This window comes from Phalacrocorax aristotelis, chromosome 1, assembly GCF_949628215.1.
Source record: "Phalacrocorax aristotelis chromosome 1, bGulAri2.1, whole genome shotgun sequence".
In the NCBI taxonomy this organism is placed as follows: domain Eukaryota; kingdom Metazoa; phylum Chordata; class Aves; order Suliformes; family Phalacrocoracidae; genus Phalacrocorax; species Phalacrocorax aristotelis.
This window is the reverse complement of record NC_134276.1, coordinates 166576069-166603453: the sequence shown is the minus strand read 5'-3', so window position 1 is coordinate 166603453 and position 27385 is coordinate 166576069. Positions and strand designations below refer to the sequence as shown.

The 27385-nt window shown below is 36.3% G+C and overlaps 1 protein-coding gene across 2 annotated transcripts in view; it reads left to right on the top strand.

The window, feature by feature from the left end:
- The window catches only part of APAF1 (apoptotic peptidase activating factor 1), a 39003-nt gene extending 20656 nt beyond the window's left edge, over positions 1-18347 (top strand). The window contains exons 14-27 of one of the 2 annotated variants that reach the window (XM_075080311.1): positions 341-466; positions 1094-1225; positions 3257-3382; positions 4322-4483; positions 4795-4923; positions 5690-5815; positions 6658-6777; positions 9219-9344; positions 9708-9833; positions 11513-11632; positions 11970-12095; positions 12868-12993; positions 13504-13650; positions 16701-18347. In XM_075080311.1, the coding sequence (XP_074936412.1) occupies positions 341-466; positions 1094-1225; positions 3257-3382; positions 4322-4483; positions 4795-4923; positions 5690-5815; positions 6658-6777; positions 9219-9344; positions 9708-9833; positions 11513-11632; positions 11970-12095; positions 12868-12993; positions 13504-13650; positions 16701-16844 (1836 nt within the window). In that variant the 3' untranslated portion in view covers positions 16845-18347. Of the gene's footprint in view, positions 1-340; positions 467-1093; positions 1226-2599; positions 2637-3256; positions 3383-4321; positions 4484-4794; positions 4924-5689; positions 5816-6657; positions 6778-9218; positions 9345-9707; positions 9834-11512; positions 11633-11969; positions 12096-12867; positions 12994-13503; positions 13651-16700 lie in introns of those variants that run through there. The other variant, XR_012658309.1, reaches the window with a different exon arrangement.
- Positions 18348-27385: the final 9038 nt, after the last annotated feature.

Genomic DNA, 27385 nt, shown 5'->3' with positions numbered 1-27385 from the left:
TTTTGCAGTTACTATTAAAAAATACGGAGAAAGAACATAGATTTAGGCTTAAAGAGTGAGGATAGAAAAAGTTATTAATGAAACACACATTGCCTACAGAAATATTTTTTTTTAAAACCAATTTTCACTGTTTCTCCCTAACAGTTTCTATCATCCTTACAAAATTGAAGCTCAAATTAAATATTTAAAAAATCATGTTAATTTCCCTGAAATTATAAATACTTTCAAAAGACAAACATTTTTATGAAGAGCTTATATAGAGCTGTTTGAGAGAAAAAAACCCTTTATATTTCTGTTTTAAAATTTAATGTGAGTTATAAGATTTTATTCTTTGTTTTAGGTGTTCAAAGCTGAAAGTGGTGAGAGACTCCTGGAGATAAGTGCCCATGATGATGAAATACTCTGTTGCGCTTTCTCTGCAGATGGTGAATTTGTAGCAACTTGTTCAGCTGATAAAAAAGTGAAGGTGAGAAAATTGAAAGCAGATAATTTTTTTTTTTTCAAATTAACAGTTCTAATTTCAGTTTTAACCAACTGGGGCAGAGCAGATTAAGACTAAAGTTTTTTTTTTAACTGTCTTAAATCTTATGTGGATAATTCACTACTTAACACACAAACAGAAAAGCCCCACTTGTTACATAATGTAAAAGATGCTTAATGTTAACATTATACTTACAGAATTACCACCAATTTTTACTTGTATTATCAGATGATTTTTTTTGTAAGTAGAACATAAAGTCTAAACCTATCCATAACATGAGACAAATGTATCCATAATCTATCTTTTAAATTTTTTTTCCTGTTACATGTGAATTATGTGGAATTTTAAATTCCTCAGTATTGTAGCAAAACCTTGGTGAAATTCTAGTATTTGTCAGATTCCAATCTGAATTATAACCTTTCCCCTTACAACTTCTTATTTCTAATTGTAAATATATATGCTTTCCCTTCATCTTCAAAACATTTTTGAGGTGTTATTAAGAATGTTCTAGGGCTTCATCTGTATTTCAACATAGTTTACAGATCTTTTTTTTTTTTTTAAGTACTTAAATATATTTTAAAAAGTCTTTTTTCATCCTTTAATTCTGTCCAGATCTGGAATTCAAGAACAGGCCAGTGTAAGTGTGTATATGAAGAACACTCAGAGCAGGTCAACTGCTGCCAGTTCAATAACAGAAGTGGTCAGTATCTTTTAGCCACCTGCTCAAATGACACTTTCATCAAAGTAAGTGGAAAAGGTTAAGATTATTCTCATACTGCTTATCATAACAGGATAATTATTGATGTATAATTATATTTAAACACTAAAATTTAAGGGTGTTTTTAATGAGCTGGGTAGAAGAGAGATGGTAACGGATTAAGAGTACTGACTACAGCTCCGTAATTGGATGTCAACAAGGCAGAACAGAAGGAGAATGGGCAAGTTCTCTGTTGATAGGGCATGAAGGTGAAGCAAGACTTTTACAGGGTGGGATGGGAATGGGAGACTATGAGAGCTGAAATACCTGGTTAAAAACAGCATAAGAAAAATGAAGGCAGAAATTTAGGATCGAAAACAATAATGTAAAAAAACTCTGTATGCTGAAAGGTTTTTTTTGTTTTTTTTTTTTTAAAAAAAAAGCATTATGGAAGTGTGGCAGGTACATTTTTGATTAAATTGATTGGGCATAGTATAGAAATGGAGGTGGAAGCCAACAAAATAACAGTAATCAAAGCAAAAGTTTTGTCAGGTTAATGAGATGGCACGATTCAGATTGGGAGGCAGTATGTGTACACAGAAAGAGCAGAAACCAGGCAACTGCAGTCTGCATCTGAGGGAAGGGGGAAAACAGAAGAATCAAGTAAGACCTACGCTGTGGCAAGTAAGAGTGCAATTTCACAGTACAACTAAGCAAATCACATAGTTAACTGGCACTGAAAGGTGATGGTCCTACTGCCCTGGCTGTATATTCTTGCCTTTGTTGCAGTGCGTGTGCTGATCGTATTCTGCAACGGTATGGTCCAAGGAGCCAACTCGGCAAACTCCTCTGGTGGGATTGGTTTTCTGCTTGTTTAGTTTCCTGTAGTGGCTCAGTTTCGCCCAGTGCCAGTGCAAGGAGACTGTTGGGAGTAAAGAGCAAGGAGTGAGACTGTTAGTGGGAGGGACAGCTGTCTCTTCCAGCTGTAGCTAGCAGGATGTGAGGTGTTTTAATTGTAATGTGAAGTCTTATCTGAAAAGTTCTTGCAAGAGCTTGTGCTTGTGTAAACTGGAGGTAAAACACCAGTCATGGTCTGATGTCAAGGTGGAAAGAGGCTTTCATGCTGGCCTGGATGTCTCAGGAGATGCATTTGCTGCCTGAGACTGACATCTTGGAACAGGTAGATTTAGAAGGGACTTGTTGAAAATTACAATTTTTGTACTGTAAATGTGGTTAAGATTTTAGACAGTGTTTGACACTTTAATGTGTAATGAATAACAGAACCGACATATGCACAATAGTCAAAAGGGCCTGATTTTTCTTTTTTTTTTTTTTTTTTGAGAACACTGTACAAATGACCATTCTTGTGTGGAGCTCTCACTTGAACAGTCAAATGCATGATTATTTTTTTTCTTATGTAGGAGAAAGGGAAGACATTTGGAAACAGAGAAAGGAAATGTGAGCTATGGGCTTGGATAATAGTGTGTGTGAGAGGGGTGGGGAGGAGGAGCCCTAAACAAAAAAAAACATATGGAATGTTCTTTTAACTTTGTTAGTGTTGATGTGGCAAGGATCATATTGGGACTGTCCAAGACTAACCCGAGAGATTTGATTTGATTTTTGTTATTACATGTAAGCTACATAATTCTCAACCTCAAAGGTGAAAGGGGAAGAGGCAAGAGGAAGCTTCTTCCTCAGTCTGAGGAAACTTTCAGTAACCTTGTGCTGTTCAAGGGCCTTGTCTGCACTGTGCAGAAATTTATCTAGTTCAATGTAATTCTGATGGTAATAATTTTCATGCATGTTAGCAGATGGAGGTAAATTGTGGGGTAGCCTGGACTGTAGCATCAAGTCCATGAGCACATGGGTAAAACTAAGAAATAGCTCCACCCCCTGCCCCCACCCCCTGCCCCCACCCCCACTCCACCCCCCCAACCCAACAACAAACAAAACCCACACAAACAAACAAAACCCCTGAGGTTTTGATTGCCAGTGCATGATTTTGAGAAGAACACAAACAATTACTCTTTGAATAATTCATGAATATGATGATATTTATGTGTTTATTTCTCATGCAGCTTTGGGATTTGAACAAAAGGTATTGTAGAAATACGATGATGGGTCATGTAAATTCTGTCAATCACTGTAGATTTTCACCAGATGATGAATATGTTGCCAGCTGCTCAACAGATGGAACAGTAAAGGTAAACAGCGTGTTCTTAAATCAACTGTTTTGGTGATGGATTTTTTTTTTTTTATAAAATGCAAAATATGTGTAAGAAAACTTTGTGTCTGCATGGCCAGTTTGAATTAATTAATTCCAGAAACAGTTGATTATTGTTTCAGTTTTTAATGCAGTGTTTTGAAATGACTTGTCCTGTACCAGGGGAAAAAAGTTGGGTGCCTGTAGTTGTAAATAAAACCTAGCTAGCCTCATTTTTAATACTTTACTTTTCGCCATGTTGTTTTTTTTTCCCCCCACTAATGTACTTCAGTAAAACTTGGGGGGAGGGGAGTGAAACTTGTTTAAAAAAAGAAAAAGTAATAAATTTTTAGATTAATTGAAAGTTCTGTCATCTCTGAAAATGAATATCAGTAAACATAAAAGTTAAAAGCAATTCCTATGTGCTATTTGTCATGTATGCAGTAGAAGAGAATTGAGAGGTTTATGTTTTGGTTTTCCTCAGAATGTAAGTATTCTTTTTATTGCCTTTGCAACAGAACAATGCTATTTTAGAATTGCAGTTCTTAACACTGTTATCTTTCTGTAGAGTTGCTAATCAGGATAGAAGGGTTACTGTAGCTGATGTTGTTCAGAAGGAAAATTGTGGTGGAGGGAGCAGAAATATTCAGTAGGTTTTTGGCAGATGCCTCAATGAAATTAGGGCTCAAAGTTAGATGTGTACCAGATTTCTCATGGTGAGTGGACTTTTAATGGAGTTGCAGAGCAGATACTATTTTTATTCTTTTGTTAAGAGATAGAGTTGTAGCTATTTCTTGACCAGGGAAAGTAGCAAAGGTTTTCTTTGTGTTCTACCCCTACCTCCCTTCTTCCCTAGAGTGATTGGGAGTTAGCTCTCCCCTGTTGTACTCTGTATCCACATCAGTAAAAAGAGTTTTTGTGTATTTTCTTTTTATTACAGCTTTGGGAAGCACGCTCAGCAAATGAACTGAAAAGTATTGAGATAAAAGATTTCTTCAGAAATGCAGATGAGCAACCAGATGATGTGGAGGTTTTAGTAAAATGTTGCTCTTGGTCCAGTAACGGTGACATGATTTTGGTGGTAGCCAAAAATAAGCTTTTGGTAAGTGTCTCAATTTAAAAACTTTCTTGATGTAATGTAGAATCGTAGAATGGTTTGGGTTGGAAGGGACCTTAAAGATCATCTAGTTAGAAGTTACGATTAAAGATAAAATTCTAGGCCATTAAGATGTTTCAGATATAAGGTGCGTCATTTCAAGTGTGTGTAAAAGAAAAATATCTGGGCAACAAACTTGCTGACTTGTGAGAAATACCTTCTAAATTCAAGAATGTATGCTGTTGAGGATATAAGCTATTTGTCTATATTGAAGTCATACAGGCTGGGTGCTAACTATTGTAATTACATGTTCACAGCTTTTTGATGTTAAAACCTGTGATTTGTTAACGGAAGTCATCGTAAGTCATCACAGTACGATCCAATACTGTGACTTCTGTCCGCGTGATGAGTTAGTAGCAGTTGCTTTGTCCCACTGTTCTGTTGAGGTGAGTGATTCTTTACTATAGTATACCAGGAAAGGCTATTTGTAATACAAAATGTTACATTTGTCTGAATAGTTTCTTGTAGGCAGAGGTAAAGCAAATATAGCTATTTTAGCAGGCTTTCAATATGCTTCGTTCTTTTTAATCTTCATTTGCTTCTGAAATGTAACATATCAATTGGGAAATAACATGTTAAAGTTTTATGTTAGTTTTGGACAACAGAACTCACATTTACATAAAAAGACTAGGCTACTAAATTTCTTTAAAGTTACTGCTGTCACTCTCAGGAGTATAGGCCTTCCCATTGCTTAACTCAGACAAAAACTCCTCTCCTATATGCTGCTACAGAATGTGGCAACTCACTAAAAGGAATAAAACAGCCAGAGTGACTTTGGGACTAGCAGCTAGAGTAAGCCTGTACAAGTATCAGTTCTGGGGGTTGGGTTTTTTTGGTGGTTGTTTGGGGTTATTTGGTTTTGTTTTTGCAATCTACTTGTTTGGGTTTTTTAAAATACTGTGAGTGATTTATTTTTTTTTCTCTTTTCTTTCCCTTCATCTTTTAAAATTACAGTAGTCAAAGAGGCTGCTGATTCAATTGCACTGACCATCAAAATGTGATAAGCAGGCACAATTCTTGTTACATCTGATTTCAGAATAAGTAAGAAAATACTAGAAGAAATAGTGATGAAGTATACTACCTGTTTTACACTGTTTTCCCTGTAAGTGCAATCTAAATCCATTTGATTTCTTCTTTCATATTTTTTTGTAGTTATGGAATATTAAAACTTCATCAAAAGTAGCGTATTGCAGGGGACACATGAGCTGGGTTCACTGTGTGACATTTTCGCCAGATGGATCTTTATTTCTGACATCATCTGATGACCAGACAATACGTGTAAGATGACATCTTTCTTTTTTGAAAAACATGAATTTTTGTATATATTATTATGCATGTAAGGAATTGTTTATAAAATCACATCATATATGTTTATATATGATACATACTTAGTATTTATGTAAGTTTATAGCCAATATAAATTTAAATATTTGTCATAAAATTATTTAGAAATACATTTAGAATACATTAGAAATTATTTAGGAGTAAATTTAGTCTGTATATCTAAATTTACTGTATTTCTATCTGATTTAAGTTCAGTGGCTGTTCAAGAGTAATTTTAACTTTTTTTTTTGTTTTGTTTTATCTGAGTCAGGAATTGTGAAGTTTTTTGAGTATCCTAGCAGACTTGATATTACCGTCATTGTTAGATGTATTTGCATGTTAATATTTAGGATAGATCTATAATTGCAATGCCTCATTAAAATCTGTGAAAGTACTACTATAGTTTACCAAAGTTATCTTTCTTTTTCTCACAAGTTAATAACTTATATTCTTGGAATTTTGAAAGCAGTTGAAATATAGAAATCTGCTTTTGGTATTTTTTGTAATTGAATTTTAACACTCGTCGAATGAGAAAACTGTGGATTTTATAGCTGTGAGACTAAACACGGGGGAGCCTGCCAGTCGGCCTGGAAAAAACTGGTTCTGTTTCAACTAGCAAATAGCTATAGCAATTGCACAACCTTCCCTAGTAAATAGAAATAGCAGAAGCATAATTTTATTTAAAAAAATCAGTGTGATTTGCAAGTTTAAGACTTTTGGTTTACAGGTACTTTTACTCAGGAAGTTTTGTATCTTGTTCTTTAACACAACTAATGAAATACTGTGTTCTTTAACAGATTTGGGAAACAAAGAAGGTGTGCAAGTCTTCTGATGCTGTGCTAAAAAGTGAACTAGATGTTGTATTTCACAATAGCGAAGTGATGATTTTAGTGATTTACAATCAGAAGCATTTACAAGTAAGCTGTGTTTATCAATGTTAGTACACTTGAATGTTATCTGCAAATCTCAGTCGGAAATGGGGGAACCACTGAAGAACTGCTTTTTTGTTGCTTTCGACAGTTGAATCTGTAGCAGATGACTCTTAATGTATGATAACATTTTTGTATCTGAAACTCTGCCTAGTATAGTAAGCAAAAAATGAAGTTTGAGGGGAAATTTCCACACTGATCTTGAAACTGAAGCTGGATGCAGAGGAGCAGAACTGTTTTTGCACTGAGGCGGCTCTGACCCCTCCGAGTGGCTTAGCTGTGCAGAGCGATGTGTAATGGGTGGACACGTATGTAAGACCAGGTCTTACACAGCACATGGATGTAATTCATCAGAACTGTGTAATAGCTGAAGGAATCATCTCAAACTGGGGGAATGTAAGCTGAGGTCTGCGTATAGCCTTAGGAGAGCATTGGGTCTCCTACGTTCTAAAAAAATATTCATAGTGGATACACTATTATTACTGTGGACCCCCCACCAAACAGTAAGTACACCAACATCCAAAATATATTTTTCCATTCCACGATAGCAAATTCACACAGGTCTTTTTTCTGTTTTGTTTTGTTTTTTTTTAATCATGATTGCCTATTACATCAAATAAAGTCAGTTGATAGGATTTTCTTTGAAGTGAAGGCAATATAGTTCATTCAGATTATGCTTCTACTTGATTGTAACTGTTTAAAATTGGAAACACTTTCGTATCTGTTGCAGAATGCTGCTTAAGCAAAATAATTGCTTGTTAACCCGCAAAATGGGCAATGCCGTATCTTTGGCCATGAGGTAGCTATTTCACGTGTTTAGCCTAAAGCAGCATCTGAATAGAAATGAACCTTTGTTCTGGACTGTGAAAGCCGTGAATTCTTATTGCTGAATATGTAGGTAGGTGAGTGTTGGAATAGATTCTGCTGCCCTGCACTGAGGGACACTGTGCAGATAATCTTTTTGTGTAGGGTCATGTCCTTTCTCCTAATTTGGCCAAAGGCAAACATGTAAGCTATGTAATCCTGGCTGATCAGCATGACCATTGCCTTTATTTCTAGTCCTAAGAAATGCTCAGCTTTTCCGAGGCTGCTACGAGAATGAGAACTTCCTTTGCAGGAACTTTTCTTCTTGTTTGCCCTTTTACTTCCTGTTTTTCTCTCTTCCTGATTATTTTCTGTCCTGTCAACAAATTAACCTGTTCTTACTCTACCTAAAATCCTATTAAGAAAACCCTTAAGTGGAATAGTGATGATATTTGAGTAGTGGGGAATACAGATGTGGAAATAACTAAAGTGTCTTCAATGGGGCCTTGGCCATAAAAAGATTTCAGACTGAGCAGTCAATGTTGAAACTAAAATTTATGTGAACAAATAATGGGTGAGAAAAGAGAAGCTGAACCAGTTACAGTGAAGAGATGGGAGAAACCACAGTGAATGGAGTTATACCTATTTATGTGTGGGGAGCAGTTTAGGATAATCACTACTTTTTAATCTTCCTGAATTGTAAATCTGTACTACTTTGTAATGGTGTAGCCTGCCTCTCATTTTAATTAGTAGACTTGATCTATTTATTTATGATTAATATGTTTCTATTGTAACTTCACTTGAACCATTTCCTAGAGAAAGATGGTGCTTAGATTTTCTGCCCTAGATACAATATTCTGGCATCCTATAGAGGTGCAGTCATGAGAGAAGACTCTGTTCTAGAAAGAAAATAGATTTTTTTTTTTTTCCACCCTTGTGCGAGAAGAGAAATTGACTGAAAGGATGGTGTATTCAACAGTGTATCTCTGCTATCACATCTCTAAAAGTAGTTTTTCTTCCAACTGTGATGTTTTACCCTTTGCAATTTGTAATCTCTCAGAATTGGGGCCCTAGTCACCTTTGGATGTGCAGTATGTTCATTTTTAAACACTTCACACTGGTAGCTTTCTAAACTCAAAGTTTGTTTGTAAATCATTGGATTCTAAAGATTCCCCACCCTGGGAATTGATCTGAGGGCAATATTGAGTTGAGATTTGGTGTATTGTCTGTGCTAGTAACTTTAAAGTCATGCTTACAGGATTCAGTTGAAGTATTTTATGCTCCATTTGGCATGAGGTGTAGAATCTGGCTGGCAAGGTAAACTTTAGTGTGGAACTCACTAAATGGCTTTTGAAATTTGGGAGTAGCATTTCCTGTAGTCAAACTTTTAAAAGTCTTCTAATACTGAGATATGTTCCCTTCTGCAAACTTGTCCTGTTCAGAGAGCATTCTATGGAGCTGGTTACACTGACCTTCAAAGCAATTGGCTTATGAAAGTAACTGATCCTTATAATTCAAAGTTTGAAACTGGTACACTGTTTTCTTTAGCATTCTTAGCTCTGTATTGTAATTTACGTTTAAAATTAAAAATATTGTAATAACTTAATGAACTTCCTGTCTTGCAGCTTATCAATGGAAATACAGACAATGTTGTTATGCAGACAGCAGCTCAAGAATCCCCCATTTCCTGCTGTTGCTTGAGTGAAGATCTTAAATTTGCAGCTTTTGGACAGGAAAATGGAACAATAAAGGTATTAAATCCTAAATTCAGTTTTAACAATAGTAGGAAAATACCCTTCTTGGTGCTTTTTCTTTTTAAAAAATGTCATTTGAATGACTTTGTACAATAATATTCTTCAACATGGTACACTGAAGCTTTTACATTTATGAGTGATGTCTAATGACAATAATTTAAAGGTAATGCTAGTAATGTAGCTCTGAATTTAATTTTACCATGGACTAAGCTAACATGAATTTTCGGTTGTTCCATCCCATTGACTGAGAATCATGTATTTATAATTCCATGTTATTTAAGAAAGCATTTGCATGTTCTTTTCTTCCTTTCCCTCAAGTATGTAAAAATAATTATATTTATTGCATCCTTCATTGTAAAGGTGTTACAGTTGTTGGATGGAAAAGTTCTGAAGTCCCGGGAGGCTTACAGCACATCTGTGCAGCATTGTCGATTTACTTCTGGTTGTCAGATGCTCATTTCAAGTGCTCATGATTCCATTATACAGGTTTGGAAGATATTTAAAAAGAATATGTTGTAACTTACAACAAGATCTTTTATACTATAGATAATGGGAACTCGGTAACTGACTACTGTATTCTGTTTTGCTTTATCTTGGGCCAAGGGACTGTAGAAACTGTAGCCTCTATTTTTACCTTATGTGATAATGAATATTACACAATTTCTATTTTTAATGCTGTGGATGATAGAAAGGCACCAACTGTTGATGGGTGAAAGGAACATTAATTTTCAAACAAGATAACTCAACAGTTCTGGTTTGCTTAAGTGAAGGGTTTGGAATGCGACCCAGAACTGGTTATGTCTGATAGGTCTGTCAGTGGGCTTGCATATGCTGTCTGAAGGAATGAGGTAAAAAGACCTATCTCTGAGGGGGCTGGTGTGTCCACCTAGTCCAGCCCAGTGCTGAACAAAGATAATAGCTAGAAATAGAATGGCTGCACTAATGTAGTCTCAAACTAATAAGCTCTGGCTCTCAGTAAGATAGATTGGCTCCAGAGAAGCATTCTGGTGTGTCTTTATTAGCTTTTTAGCTCACCTCAGGGATGTACTTCTGAAGTGAATGTCCTGGTCATTTATGCTTGTGGTGCTTCAGTTTGCCCTGCAGAGCAGTTGCCGGCATGCTGACAGGATTTCTAAACTTGAGCGCATGCTGATAAGCATTCAGTCCACACAAACAAACTTGAGCTGGATTGAAGTAAAACCTCCAAAACACATGCGGGTGCTGGTCCTCAGCACTAGTTTGCTCACCAAATTGGTTCCAACTTCAGTATTCTACCCACTTGGCGATCTAGAGGACAGCTGTGCTGCATCCCACTTTGGTGTTTGTTTTGCTCTAACTCTGCATTTGACTGGTGGATCTGAAGCTAGCTCGAGTGCTATCGCTGTGGTCAATTAAGCAGTACAGACAGCTCACCAGGCTTTTGGATCCTTCTTTCAGGTCTGATGTGGGTAGTTTTTCTTCTGGATATTAAGCTCCCTTTAGTGGACAGTGTCTCAGTTAAGCCCCCAGGATTGTCATCTGAACACGCCTGCTTTCTGTTCTTTCTTTGATGCGGAAAACCCATTAATCTGGAAGCTATTAAATCATTGTCATTTAAATTAAATTGATGCTTAATAGCTTAAGTAAAATAAAATGACACTTCTTCAGTTTTCAGTGAATAGTTGAATTAAAAATAGAAGTGTAATTTCATTTAAAAAAAATGCAAACCAAAATGCATTTCATAGAAAATACGCTTTAAAAACATAAAAGAAGGTTAATTTAAGTATGGAAGATATGAGGTTTGCCAGATGATGGAAGTATGTATGTTGCGATAATCAAAGGTTTTAAACACAAAATTTCTGGGGTGCCTAAAAAGTTATTGTTTTGCCTTTTTTTTTTTTTTTGAATTACCAGTGAATTTTAAGCAGGAAATTCACTTCAAAAATCAGATTATCTGTGTATTATAGGAAACTCTCTCATAGATTGACTACTAAATACTCTGGCATCCTCAATCTTCAGCATCTCTACTATGGATACCTTCAATATCTAACCTTTTAATTAGTTGCCACCTCCATAAGTACTTTCTATTATTCCTGTGACTTAAAAATCAGTCAGTTGTTTCATTTTTCTTAACTTATGTTTGGCATTAAGTTTATTTTTAAAAAGTATTCCATCTTTATTATTAGGTATGGAATTGGCAGTTGAACGAATGTGTGTTTCTAAGAGGGCACAAGGAAACAATCAAGGATTTTAGACTTCTGGAAAATTCAAAACTTCTTTCTTGGTCATTTGATGGAACAGTTAAGGTAAATAAAAGGCCGGGAATTGACAAATTGCATAAAATATGTTTTATTGTCTCTTCTAACATTTGGTATTTTTTGCACTTAATGTTGACACATGTTTTATTGAACTGATCCTGAAGTGTAAGCTGAATTTTAAGGCACAATTTTGCATTGTCTATTTTTAGTAAGATTTATGGTCTTGTATTTCAACTACAACGAGTAAATATAGCAAAATGTTGGCCATATTAGAACCATGTAGCTGAGTTATCTCTCCTATATATATTGTTGTCTAAGATGCAGGGTTTTTTTAACCATTTTACAGTGTCACAAAAGTAACCTGTTTTTCCTCTATATTTGGTAGGTTTGGAATATCACTACTGGAAACACAGCAAAAGATTTTGCTTGCCATGGAGGTGCTGTTCTTTCCTGTGCTGTTTCACCTGATGGCAGTAAATTTTCATCTACTTCTGCTGACAAAACTGCAAAGGTTCGTTACTTTCTGTACAAAGATAAAAATGATGCCTTATTTATTGTGAAATGTAAGCTGTATTTTTTTATTATGAAGTAACTAGTGATTATTTAAGTTATCCTGTTGTATTTCTAGCAGTAAATTTCCTATATCTGAACATGTTCCTAAAGCTGTTACAGTCGTTCACAATTGATCTTGGATATAACTTGAGGCTGTCCTGCTGACTTCTGTACAAATAAAATGCATGTTTAATGCACAAGTTTGTGCAGAACACTTTGTTTAATTCTCTGTGTTGTTTTGTTAATAGCCTAATATTATTAATTTGGAAGCATAAGTTAAGAACAATTTCTGGAACTTCCAATGAAAGTCCATAGTTGCTGGTATTCCTGTTCAGAAGCAAGGTGCAAAAAACAAGTGAACTGTTTCGTATTCTGGGACTGCCCTGTTTGATTATTTTTTAAGTATCTCATTAGATTTTAAAAATATAGCTGTAAATTGATTGATGAATCCTTTTACTATGAACAACTTTAAACTTTCTTGTAAATGAATCAGTTTCATTTAAGAGTATATTCCAAGGAAAAAATATACTTGCAGTTGGTTCAGTAATTTGTAGCAAATGTATTCTTGTGTGATTCAGATACTAAAAAGTAAAACAGACTACAGTATAATACATAGATAAGTGAATACATGCAAAGTCTTATGTACTTTTAAATACTAATGCCTTTTTAGAAAGAAGTAATAATTGTTTTGACCTTGTGTTTTTTGTTCTGCTGTGATGTTTTCTAATTAGATTTGGAGCTTTGAAAGTTCATCTGTTCTTCATGAGCTTAAAGGTCATGAAGCTTGTGTGCGGTGCTGTACTTTCTCTCCTAATAACAAATTATTGGCCACTGGAGATGACAAAGGAGAAATAAGGGTACTGCTTTAACCTTGCTGTTTATTTTGTAATTCACTTGATAGTCAGTTCACAGACAGAAGACTTCTCATAGTTTGTGTTCTGCATGTCTAACTTGTTAGCAATGTGTTTTTATTATTAATAATTATCATGTTATTATAATTAATAATTACATTTAAGTAATTAATTATTAACCTCAACACCGGGGAGTTGACAGTAGCAAAGTTTGTCACATGAGACAGTAGTTTGTAGCCATACTGATAGATTTGTGTTCCATGAATGCTGAGGAACTGATTCACAGGATTTGCTACTAATTCTCCTCTCAATTGCATGTGTGATTAAATTCTCTGTATATGATACAGTTGTAAGAGAAGAATTAATTTTTTATTATTCTGTCGCTTCAGGTAGAATGCTTATTTACAAAGTTGTTTTTCACCTAGTGTAGATAAATACATTTCAGCTGTCCTTACTGGAGATTTTTTCCCCCCCCTGTTAAACTTACTTATATACATAATCTTCTCTCTCTTTTAGATTTGGGACATTGTAACAGGTGCATTACTTCACTTATGCTCCCCCGTTACTGTAGACGAAGGAGAACCGACACATGGTGGTTGGGTAACAGACCTCTCGTTTTCTCCTGACAGTAAAACGCTTGTGTCATCTGGAGGCTATCTTAAGGTAAACCTTGAAATAATAAAATAACCTAAAATACCTAATTAAATGGCAATACTCGAAAATGCAGACTAACTCAAAGAAACATGAAACATTTTAGTTAACACAAAGCTGCTCAATTTTTCTTACTGTCCAGCACTTTTCACTTCTTCTCAAAACTGAAAGCCCCCTGAAAAGGTCTCTTAAGAATTCAGACTTCTAGTTTGTTTTCTAACTCCATATATTCCATTTTTATTAGCTTCAATTTTTTATTAGCAGCATCCTTCATTAACATCTTTAATATTAAAGATCCCAGTAATTTTTGTCTGCCTTAATAGCCGCTCAATTTCAGCAGCAATTGTGTTCTTTATAATGAGCAGAAAAATCCTCTCTGTCAGGCTTTTATTTTTTTAAAAGATATTAAGTTTTAAATTTCTTCATAAATAGTAATTCAGAAGGAGTTGCAAGTGATTATTTTCTGCCTTGAAAGACATTCTATAAGTAATCTTTGGAGAGGGCATGTTGAAACTGAGGAAGTCATCATAGGTTCAGACATCTAGTGGGCATATGTGTTTTGGGAAGGGGAAGACGTGGTCTTTCTTTCAGTCTGTGAATTGGTTCTTCATAATTTTAAATTTCTCATTAGGTGTTGTCCCCCGCCATGCGATAGCTAATACCTAGTAGAAACCGTGTGAAAGTAGTTAGTAGAAACTATGTGAAATGACAGATTGTGGAGTTCTCATCTGACAGAGTGCTGGAAGTTAGCTGATTGTTGGTCAGTGTTTAGCTGTTGGCCATGCTACCAGCCTAATTTTGTGAAGTCACTTAGTAACCATTTAACAAAGACCACTAAATTATTCTAATTTAGCATTGAAAATGTCTTCTAATGTTAATTTTGTTTTAAAGAATAAGACATGTGTCCTGTTTCTAGCTTCCTTCCCATTTTATCTTGTGGTTACACACTATGGTGTTGTGATGCTTCTTAGAGTCATAGAATGGTTTAGGGTATTAGGGACTTCTGGAGCTCATCTAGTCCAGCCCCTTGCTAGAAGTTGTTTGCAGAGTTAGGTAAAGTTGCTTAGGGCCTTGTCCCAGCAAGTTTTGTCCTCCACTCCAGCAGGGGTGCCTCTGGGCCCTGAGAGGAGAGTCTAACTCTGTCATCAGTAACCCTCTTTTTGGTAGCTGAAGACAGCAGTTAGCCACCTTCTCTTCAGGCTAAACACATGCCGTGCTCTGTCTCTCTTCTATGACATCTGTTCTAGGTATCTGGCCACCTCAATGACCATGTGCTGGGCTTGCTCCAGTTTGTCAGTGTCTGTCTCATACTAGGGTGGGGTCAACAGGCAGTGACCGAACTGCTGACTACTACTTTTTGAATCTAACAGTCCACCCAGTTTGTGACCTACCTTCTATTCTACCCATCCAGTCTTTGTCTCCAGTGTGACTATAGGGACACTATGGGAGACTATGTTGAAGACTTGGCTAAAGTCAAGGTTAATCACATCTGCTTTTGCCATGCTGTTTGCAGAGCCACCATTATTGTCAACAGAAGTCAGTTGGGTGGTTCAGCATGATTTACCTTCAGTAAACTAGTTCATGATCACCTTCTTGTCCTCACTTGAAATGGCTTCGAGAAAACTTGTTCCACAGTAGTCCCAGACGCTGGAGTGAAGAATACTGGCCTTTAGTTCACAGCATCTTCTTTACCATTGTGAAAATGCTTTTTTTTCTAGTCACTGGGACCAGATTCAATCACCATGTCTTCTCACAGTATTGTATTTCTACTTTTTTTTCAAGATCTACACATGGATGTGTGTGATGTGCATGAAAACGCATGCACACACTCTTTTCGTAGGGAGGTACTAGTCAGTGGAAGTCTAAAACATTTCAGAAGTTTGGAACTCCAAAAACTGGACTAAGTTGGATTGCAGAGTTACACAGAAGATTCTTTTAAACAAATGAGTCATCTTATTCATAGATGTAGTGCATCCAGCTATGCACTGTTGAACTTGTGTGAGTGGTACCCACTGGCCCAGAACCTGACCATTTATGCACCACCAAGGGTTCAAGGGCTAGTTAAGATCCTTTTGGTGATTCCCTCCCCCTCCCCCCCCACCCCCCGAATGTTCATCAAATAACAGACATGTTAGGAAAGATGTTTTTAATTAGAACATTGTAGCTGTGAACTTGCAAATCCGTATTATGTGCACAAATATAATGTTACATATTTCCTGAGGTGAGTAAGCTAAAAAGTAGTGATACCACCTGCTTTTATAGATGATCAAATCTGAAGGTAGTTGTTTTTCTATTTTGCTACTGCACTCAAATGTTGCAAGAATAAAGGGTAGACTTTGTGTTGTTAGTTGACTGTTCCAACACAGCTTTGTGCTGGGTTGAGTTTGGTTCAATTTTGCATTGGTCTGCAGTTTTTTGAGAAATGTGAAATTTCAGTCTATGGTTATGGAGTATACTGGTGGTTGAAGGTTCCTCTAGCTTTGTTATTACTGCTTACTGTATAATTTTTAAAAAAAAATCTAATCTCACTCCTGGGGGAAGAAAGTCTGTCCTGCTAACAAAACTGCAAAAGGTTTCAGCAGTGTGGATGATTGATCCTCTTATGAGCCCAGCTAAATTTTGGGGTTATTTGGGTTGGTTCTTTTTGTTTTGTTTAGTTTTTAAATCCAGCTATAATTTCAATTATAGTGTCTGGCAATGTGTTTCATGTATTCATTTAGTTGTAAAAGATTATGTATTTTTATATATTTTGGACATGTTACATTTTATACCTATTGATCACATTTTGTGGTGGGGTAAGGGGCTGTACCTGAATTTATTCCTTCATATGCTTCCCTTAAATTGAACAGCTTCAGTCTTTTTGAAGTTTCATTTCATCTGAAAGTCTTATACCACTAGTAACTGGTTCTAAACATTTTCTACTTAAGATTGTTGTATTTTTATTTTTAATTCTATCTCTTTGGGGAAAGCAGGCAATTGGGCTTGCCATGCTAAGCCTGTTTATAGAATTTATTCTAAGCTTCCTTCGACTCACTGAAAATGTGGTTGTTTTTTTTTTATAGTGGTGGAATGTAACTACTGGAGAATCCTTACAAACTTTCTACACAAACGGAACAAACCTCAAGTCAATACACGTGTCCCCTAATTTCAAAATGTATGTGACTGTTGATAATCTTGGTATTCTTTATGTATTACAGAAGTTGTGATTGTGTTGAACACTGCAAAGAGAATTCATTCGTTTGAGCTAGAAACAATATTCTCCTACATGTTTGTCTGATGCTCATTAAGCTGTGATTTATATTTCATTGTTGTATTCATGATGTTTTCTTGTATATTTAGGTACATTTATGCATGTTTTTCAAAAGAACTTGCATTTAGTCTTGTTTTTAATAAGCATTATTACAGTCCTTAAGTCTTGATTTGCATCTTAAGTATGTTGCTTCCAATTTTGTAAGGAAATAATATTAAGATTTATTCAAATTCGTTGAAATTAATATTAACAGCAGCAAAGAAATAATAGGACATAAAACTTTGAAACTGTATTTCTTGCTAAGGCTGATGGCTAAATGCTCTCTAGCCACGAACCCAACTGTGTAAGATGCAAAAGACAATTTTTTTTACTGTGACGCAAGGATTTTCATTTAGTACAAAATGGAAAGAATCAGGGACATCGTTAATTTCAGAAATGAAACTAGCTATCTTGGTACTTGATATTCAAAACAAATCAAGTAGCTGTTCAGTTTACAGCAGCAGTGCTTCCCGCTTGTGTTAAGAACCTTCATGCTTCTAACCTTGTGGAGATAAAGTGCATTATAACATGTGTGAGCTCTTCTTAAGGGGAACAACCTGAGTCTCGTTTTCTCAAGGCAAGATCTGAAACGATTTGGCAACTGAAGTGGAAGAGATTGTGCCACATTTCTAGTCAAAGGATGAATAGAGCTCCCCAGCTAAATTGAGCATGGAAGTAGTTTAAAAGCTATATATTGAAAAATATAAGAAGGTGTGAATTTTAGTTATTTTTCCTTTTGGAATTAACATTCAGCTTATACTGGGGAGGCGTTTTGTTGTCATCAGCTTTGTTTACATGGGATTCTATGGGCAGGGACCTCTTGCCTGGTAATATGTGATTTTTTCTGTTTGTGTTTTTGGATTTTTTTACAATATATTTATAGATTCAATATGAGGGTGAAATTTTGACATTTTGTACTAATTATACTTGACATATCTTTTGTGAATAATTGGATAACAATTTTTCTTAGGTATGTAGTAAGTATTGTTCTATTACCTCTCAACTGCTTTGAGCAACTGCACAAGCATTAATATAATGATTTTCATATTTTTGTAGTTGGTACTAGAATACTCCATCTATGTACTTTGTTGTAAAAAAGTACATTAGCAAGTGTCTCAACTGATACTGAATAATGAAATTCTCACTTCTAGTATTTTTTGTGTGCATTTCAGAAGATTTAATACACATTCTTAGTATTTTCCTGTTTTTGACAATCACCATTTTTTCCTCTCTTTTAACTTGAAATGCAACTATTTCTAAGGTGCTATTGAATACGGGTCAGTGTAATCAGAGTACTGCTGGCAAAAATGTAAAGTGAAGAAATTCAATAGAAGAAACATGATGTTTGTATTCTAAGTATATGCAGCATTCAATAAAGATAATCCAGGCAACATTGGCTAAAGCTGTAAATGAATTTGAATTCTTGAGTGGTTTTGGTTTTTTGTGGGCTTTTTTTTGTTTGGTTCGCTTTTTGTTTTGTTTTTTACAGGGTAGGAGGGAGGGGGGAGTGCTGCCTCTTTCATTGTCTTTTATTGTGGTTTTGTTTTCCATTTAAAAATAATGCTGCTTTACAAACTACATCAAAAATACTTTGACAGCTAAGCAACACTATTAAATATGAGGAAAAAGTGAACAAAGGGAAACTGAAGTCCTGGAACACGTCCTGCAATGTTCAGGACAGAGTTGCTTCTACTGTCTAGTTTGTACAGACCTCATCAGTACCCTCCCCGAACAGCTGAAGATTCAAGGAGCAGGAAACTCCTCTCAGCCAGTGTTGCTCGATTGCACAGGCTGTGTGTTGGTCTGAACTTAGAGACCTAGCTAGGTAAAGAGGTACAGGATAAACGTTTCACATGAGGAACCAGGGCAGAAAGTTGTCTTTTGTGACAACGCTACTGAAACTGTGGTGATAGGAAAGGCTGATTGTGGGTTAATGAAGAAAGTGACCTGTGAATAAGTGGAGTTCATAGGCGATTTCAGTTTTGAAGTGAGTAAGAAGCGAGTAGCACAGAAGCTGCTCTTTCAAGCAAGGAATGGGACACGATCACTGGCTCTGCCACTGTACGATAAAATGTTAAGCTGAGACCAGGCTTGTCTGTGGCATGAACTCTGCAGTAGGCTGACCTATATTGCTTAGCACTTCCAAAGCCACTGTGCACTGTGCTGTTATCCATGTCTTTGCGTGTTGGTGTGGGGCTTTTTAGGGGGGTGGGGAGAGGTGGGTTTGAGAGAGGGATTTTTGGGTTTTCTGGGGTTTTGAGGTTGGGTTTGGCTTTGGGGTTTTTTTTCCCAAATTAACTTACCACACACATTTCTTCTAAGGGGGCTTTTTATGAGAAAACTTGCAACTAGGTTTAATAGACGCCTAAGCTGGGGTTGTTAGGGTGCATCCTAAAAGATCCAGTGAGTATAAAGGAGTGAGATTTTCAGTCTGTGTGTGTGTTATTGATAACTTCAGCCCTTCCTATATCATCTCCTACAGTTACCCTTGCGGGATACAGCACAACTGTGTGATAGTTGGACTAGTTGAACTATTTAAGTGGCATGCATGTGTTTATTCAGGAGGATGAGAAAGCTAAAGCATCTTTTAAGTGTTTCAACAGGCAGTTTCTCTCTTGGGGCCTGACTGTTCACAGAACAAATTAGCTTCCTGTGTTTGTTTCCATTGAACAAACCATACATTGTATGTACAACAAGTGCTCTGAGAACAGTTAGATTCAGGTCCTTCAGGCTAGGGAGGATTCTTCTGTGCTCAAGAGGGATCATCAGAGTACTTACTTAGGATGCCACAATTAGACTATGTGTTTGGGTGTGGTGGATTTCATTACTTCAGTTTACTTATTTTGTTTTATTTGCGTCCCTCTGATTTTTTTTTTTTAGCTTTATCCAGTTTCGCTAATAACATATGAACTCAGATGAATTTTTAAAATCATGATGTTTAAAATAACTCAAAATGAGGTAAAGACAAATTTACCCAATCCAGCTGTGTAAAAGTAAATACAATGCTGTTTAGGTAAAGCATGTGTTATACCTAATGCATAAATGCACACAAAGTATGCTTCATATTTAAAAAAACTTCAAAAAATGGTATTTTACATTACTCACGTTTCTGAAACATCAGGCTCCCATAATGGTTCTCTACTAATTTTATAGCACATATAATTTCTATAGATTACTACTACTTTCCAGCAAATGAGAGAAGGGATTTCCTGTAGTTCTGAAAATCACATTATTTGTCTTTAATATTCTCCAAAGATAGTAGTAACTGGTCTGTACTCCTCTTCCTCACTAGAGTCAATGTTCAGGTTTATGTGTGTTACGACTTTGTATCCTGCTGGTTCAAACTCTTTATTTTCAGTGCTAAGGAGTCCTAGTCTTGTCATGTTCTGAGAGCAAGTTTTCTGGTCCCAGAGACAAAATGACAGGGACATTTCTTTTTGTGCTTCCCAGTTAGAACCACTTAAATTCATCTTTTAATATTATGATCAGTATTGGCTGTGGCTTATAAGCCCCTTGGCAGAAGTAGTGTAGGGAAAAAAAAGATTAAGGAAACTGAAAAATAGAATTTTTGTTTAACAGCACAGCAATAATGCATGAGAGGAATGGCATGTTTTTCATGTGAGATTTAGAAATGCTTAGAGTTTTGTGTCTTTAACAGTTTTTGGTTTGTGATGTGAAGTTTGGTTTTCCTTTTTGGTTGGGTGTGTTTTTCTAAATTGTAGTAGAGAATAGATGAACGAACAGACAGGGATGGGCTAGTGGAAATCTGTCTCTAAATACAGATCAAAAGATCAAACACTTTGCTTTAAAGAATCCAATCTGAAGCCAATAGTCATGCCCTGATGGTTGAGCACTCAGCATCCAGACAGTAACATAAGATATATTTATGCAAGTTGGTAGCTCCTTAATTTTTCGATGTGTTTGTGTGACTTCTTAGTGTGATGTGGAGTTTAATCATATTCAGTACAGAACAACAATTATGTGTTTTATATTTCTAGCTGTACAAAAGAGATTGAAGGAAATGTGTGGTCTTATCAATATGTGACTTAAACTTCAGAACTGGGAAATGTGAGGAGGAACAGTTTCAAAGAGTTTGAACAGATTAAATGATAAATTTTACCTCTATTTGAGTGTATGTTTAACAATAGCATGAAAGAAGGATCTCCTGAGTGTGTCTGAATTTTCAAAGCATTTAAAGAAACATGTTAAGCATCTTGCAGATGTCACACTCAATTTCTCAAAGCCACAGTTGTGTCTTTTTCCACGTTTGTCTCTAAAAATTGTAAAGCTTATAGTAAATTTTTTTTTTCTTTCTACTGTATTAAGGATTCAGATATTAAATTTCTGTTCTGAGTCAGCAGCTGGTTTTTCATAGTCTGGAGCACTGGGTTTCAGGTAGATCATCTGGGTACACGTTCATTCAAGAAGAAGAATGGTAAGTAGCCAAACTGAATCTGTGGAAGAATAGTTTGTTTTTCACTGCAAGATTGTAACGGTGAATACCTGCCAAAGTCAGGTACAATGCAACTGAACTACACATGATGTGGAACTTCGTTCTTAGTGTATCTTGAGCATTTAAATTTGGTTAAAAGTACATTAACACAGTAGATGGCAATAAGCTAAACGTCTATTTTATCTCCTTTTTCCAGAAATAACTTTGTTCAAAGGGTTTAACTTTTGGTTATGGTAGACATGGGAAAAAAGTCTATTCCTTGAAGTTATTGTCTGTTTTTTTTCTCTTAAACTTCTATTAGCTGTGGAGGTCTTTACACTTTGCAGTTTCTCAAGCTGCTTTACCCATCATCACATCTCATATTTAGTCCTTAGTTACTGTTGTCAGCCTGCTTTCAAATGGGGGTTTCCACTGTTCAGGGTTCTCGTATTGGTAGTGTTAGGGGAAGATTTGCTGGAGCAAAGTTGTACTTCACTGTCCTTTCTTTTATCACAAAGTGGCTCTGTGTAATGGAGCATTTTGTCTGTGTTTCTGGCTCTCTGGTTTCTTCAGCATGTATTACTGAAAAAAGCAATGATCTTTAACAAGCTGTTAGATAAGTCTATCATGCACCGTATTGCCTTTTTTTTTTTCTTTCTTTCCCAAAAATGTGGATCTAGGAAATTAAGATCACCTTCTCTAAAAATGATAATCCTTCCTATATTTTTTATTTTTAGTTTGCATACAAATTACATCTCCTGGTTTTCAAAAATGAAACCACAGGGCCTCCAGCTCATGCAGCTTGTACCTCTGTTTTGCATTGCTTATTATGTCCCTTATTTGACTTCTGTCATGGGTTAGAAATTATTTTAGGATAATACAATATATCTGTCCATGTGTTTGTTTTGTACAACCAGGAACCTATGTGGAAAATGAGAATTTGATCACAGTGTATACTTTGAGCAGTTAGCAGCAAATACAAGAGTGCTAACTTTGATATACTCTTCTTTCTCACAAAAGCAAAGTTTGGATGTCTAGATTAGAATCTATAACTATGCCAAGTAATTGAGGGGCTTTGAGCTTGGGTGCCTTCTGTTTTTAATGTGTTTTGTGCAGTGTTTGAGTTCTAACAAAGTGGTTTTCCCTACTGAAATAACCATACTGAGATATTTTTTGCTCTTTCTAAAATGTCTGTCCATTCACGGCTGCTGAGGTTCCTCGAAGGGAAAAATTGGAGGTTCCTAAACACAGTCAAAACTTCAAAGCGAGAACAGCTGAATTGGGAACCATAACCCAAGGACTCGGCCCAAAAGTGACTGCAGAAAACCTTCCCCAGAGGAAGTGAAGACAAAATCATAAGTGACTGCAGTCAGAGATCAGTAGCAGTGGCATGTTAAAGCAGAAGGTGTGATTGCAACGGTGGTGTTTGTACAGCAACCGAGAGAAACAGTACTTTTTTTAACAGTTAAGCACTTCTTGCTTTCCATTTGAAACACAAGTTTTGCTCTTGTGGAGTCTTGGACTTCGGTTTTTCTTCCTCTAAGCCAGTTTTAGAGGCTATTTTGAATAGGATATTCAAGTAATTCTGGCATTTTTCCTTAAGAACTGAGTAGAAATGAAAGCTGGGTACCTTATAATCTATCCTTCCCTTTCAGAGTTGTTTTTTCCCTGGCAGATTCTTGCTACGTTAAATGAGCGAAGCCATATAACAAACATTTTGGTAATCAGGCCAACATAAAGTACTCATAAATTATCACCAGGCAGCTCTAAATCTGTCATAAGTTCTTACTGACTTGTTCACAGGAATGTTTATGTAATTGATAGAAAATAGAGAGGAAGTTAAGTCTCCTTTTTACAAGTTAAATCAACTACAGCAAGATGAAAAAACACCCACACACTTGGCTTTGGATTGGCAGAGACGTTCTTGAAAAGCAAACCTTGATGAAATCTTTATTATGAAATCAAATTCAAGGTGTAAAAATTGGCAGTTTTCCAGGTGTAACCTATCATACTCTGCTTGCATATTCCTTGTAGAACAGGATATCACCTCGGTCAGGGAGGTACAGATTTGGAATCATTCCAGCAAAACAATTTTTGGCATAGCTGGGAACATAGATGTAACGTAGGATGTGTTAAAGCTGAGAACCATTGAAAGGGGTCCAAGGAGTCACAGTTCTGCAGATGTGGAAAAAAACCACCCAAAACCCAACCATCCCCAAAAACCTGCTGAATGAGATGAGATCTTACATGACATCGTTTAAAAAGAGGTGAGGAAGGTGCAGTGAAACACAGATAAATATATTAGGAGATTTTTGTGATATTTTAGAGTGCAAATTACAAAGTATAGGAGCAACTGATAGGGGTTTGTACGCCAACGAGTGAAATATCAATAAACAAAGTAAATGAGAGGTTGTTCAGTATTAAACACGAAGTAGCTTAGTCCACTGATCACAATGACACACTGGTGAAATATGATGTTGGAAAGACAGAATATTTGGAGTATATTAATCATAGGGACAGGAGGTTTACAATCTTAACAGGTGTCAAGGCTGCATTTGGACAAACTAAAGAATTTTGAATCAGCAAGTCCAACCAATAAATAGCCAAATATCTGAGATGGATAAGATGGGGTGTCCTTTGAATTGTACCTGGTAAAATTCATCATGTCTTGAAAAAATTAGAAATTCCTGAAGGATTGTGAATCATGACAATTCTGGTGTGTTGAAAGAGGGTGACCAAGGCAATTATTGACCTGAAGTCAGTCCTGACTAAAACAGTGGAATGGTAGATTTAGGGTTGTATGGAAAAGTAGAGTCTACTCTAAACAGCACAGAACTTTTCTAGGCATTGCTGATTGTCGTGATTTATGAGAGACTGGTTTCAGCGAACATCGTTGACAGATTTCTAACTGTTTTGCTTGTGATTTTTTTTTTTCTATCCCAACAGTGTCAATACATGAACTTTGGATTTCTTTAGGGAATTTGGTTTATTATAACACAACACTCTGATTTAAAAGAGCTTCTATTCCATAGCATTAGTAGAGAACATATTGGATGGGTTAAAATATGGGTCACATTATTGGTACAGTGTTCTCAAACATTTTTGTTCCTGATCTCTAAAACCTTTGACAATAGAGCTGCAGATTATAAAAATTGGCTAAAGAGTGAATTGTAAGAGTAAGTAGCTATCACAATATGATGCGTGTCTGCTGTCAACACCCAACAGCATGTTTTTGTTACCTTATGGTCAAAGTATAGCTTTGTCATACATAGTGGACTTAAGAATGCCAGTAAGACCAGTGGAGATGGTGGTGTGGAAATGAAAGTGGATGGTATCATCCATACAAACTCCAAAATGCCTGCAGTGGTACGTAAACAGGTCTTGTGCATACATAAAAAAAGATCTGTCTTGAAGGAGTGAAGAAGTGATCTATGTGCTTCATTAATAAGGCATCAGCTGGAGTAGTGCATAAAGCTCTGGAATTTGGATTCAAGCAAAGTTTAGAAGAGGACCACAGAAAGTGACCTAAGGGCTGGGCAAAAGTCTTGCAGTGCAAAGTTTGAGTTGAATTTATTTTGTTGAATTGGAGAGAAGGCTGAGAAGTGACGTATTCATGAGGTGTGGGAGAGAAGCAGGACTTCTCAGCCTTGCTGACAAAAGAATAACAAGTTCTATTGGCTGGAAGGAAAAAAAACACCTTGTAAAATCATGTGAAGCAAGGGAATTAGTTCTTAATTTCTACTTCTCTATGCAAAACTGAGTCTAAACAAATGTCTCAGAAAAACATTCAGTTTCTACTTAAGTCTTCCCAGCTGTTCTGTATGATTCAAATGTTATGGATTATTATAAACCTAAGATCTTTATTCCCTTGCTTTGCATGTTTCATCTAAAAAGAGGTACAGAAGGGAATTTAAGAGGCCCTCTGATAAAGTTCCTTGTCTCAGGTCTGCAGAGTCTGTGCTAGGAGCGTGACTGTAACGAAACACTACGATGCAGGGGTTATGTTGGTCATCTGTGGATTGGGAAGAAATTAATTTTTGTACTGTATAATTTGGCCTCTGAATCTTTGCACCCTCAAGATTGGCTGCTTTAGGAAGTGCAGTATTGAACAGAGGTGAGCTGCGCCTGCAGGTGTGACAGGTATTCATCATTCTGTTTTCCTAGCAATCAGGAACTTTCTAGGTTTGAGGTAGTTGGCCTAGGTAATTCTTGAAGCAAGTATAGCTGAGTGAAATGTTATGGCTGTCATGAGACATCGCCATGGTGAATGATCTAATATCTTTTCATATTAACCTCCAATCAAATACAGCATTCCCAGATACTGGGAGGTTTCAGTAGATTCACTCAATTCCAATCTGTCAGTGATACTTTTGAGACAGTATATAACAGTATAAGTATATAAAGGTAAGTTAAAATAAAAAATATTAATCTTCTTTGTAACATGAACTCAAGAAATAAGCAGTGCTAGCCTCAATTATATACGTTAGGATATTTTTGCTTAGGATATGCCCAAGCCCTTAATTCTGCAGCCTAGCAATTATCATTACCCAATAATCACAAGTGCAAGAATGAGACTGCACTGCATCTAATGTATTGTTAAAATCAATGTAGTCTATTCCTTTTTTCCTCATGGTGTCACTATAGGATAAAGTTAATGCTTTGTGTATTCTCTATACTGGAACATATTTCCATTTCCTTTGTCTCATCCTGAATTTCTGGGTTTTCTAATATAATTTAGAAAAGATAAGAAATATACTACTTTCAAATCTGGACATGTTCTCTGAATCACTGACCTATCCTTAATATCATGTGTGAATTTTTATTTTTATTTTTAAAAAGGATTTAATATTAACATAAATTTATCTTTGGATAAGAATCTGGAGAATTTGAGCAGTTCTTATGACTTGAAGGTAGGAATTGCCATGTTTAAAAAAAATTACAAAAAGGCATTTATCTTACAATTAAGTGAACTTATAATTTTAAATCTGTGATATATTTTCTGTGTGTGAGGAAGAAGTCTAAGGGCTTCAGTTTCTGACTAAGCTTTACTTTTTCTTATGTGGTTGTAAAGTGTTTTGAATTCAGCTTTCTTGATTGATAGAAAAAAGTAGTTTTCCAAGCTCTTGGTGGCAAGAGTAGAGAGAGAACTTTGTTTTGTTTACATACCAATAACATTTTTGTCTGATTAGTTGTTACCGCTTTACCCAGACCCGCATTCTCAAAGGTACCTAGGTACCCGACTTCCACATTGGAAGGGTGAAATATGTGGCACTAGCAAATGCATATAAATGTGAAGTGGGACTGAAGAGAAATTTGCTTGTGGTAATGTACCAGAGCAGGAGCCAGGCATGGAGGTGCCAGTTCCCATTCCTGCATTTGGAGCATATCCTTCCTGAAAGGCAAGGATCACAGGCCACTTCCCTGATTTCTCTTCTCTGCCTCTTCAGCAGGACAGCGGTGTTTGGGCTGGTTGCATTCAGGATTGTAATGAGGATGAGCGTGGCTGTCTAGTCAGTAGGAAGGAAATCGACCACCAGTTCCACAAAATCTACGTCCTAGTGTGAACTCTGGCTGCAAGCGCATCTTGTATGTTTCAGTTCGCTGAGCTTGTGATCAGCCGCTGTCTGGCTTGGGTTATCAGCTCACAGGTGTGCAAATGAACTAGAACCAGTGTATTCAAGGCTGGGCTTGATAGCAATAGTCAGTTTGCTAGTTTAGCAAAGTTGTTGGTTCACTGAAGGAAGTTACAGAGCTTTTCTGTAGAAGCCTGAGCATTATCCCCCTGTGCTTTCCAGTGAGCTGGAAATACTGACACTTCCAGCAGGTTCAGAGTCCTTTTTTCTCCCACCCTCTTCAGCTGGTCTTTTTACATGAGATAAGATATCCCTCTTCTTATCTAAGTGCCCACATCTAAATATTGTCTCTAATCCTTATGCCATGTCTTTCACTTACGTGCTTGTTACTGCTACACAGTTCATCTGTAGAGTCAATTGTTCTTTGGGCTGGTACTTTGGAGACAGTTGAAG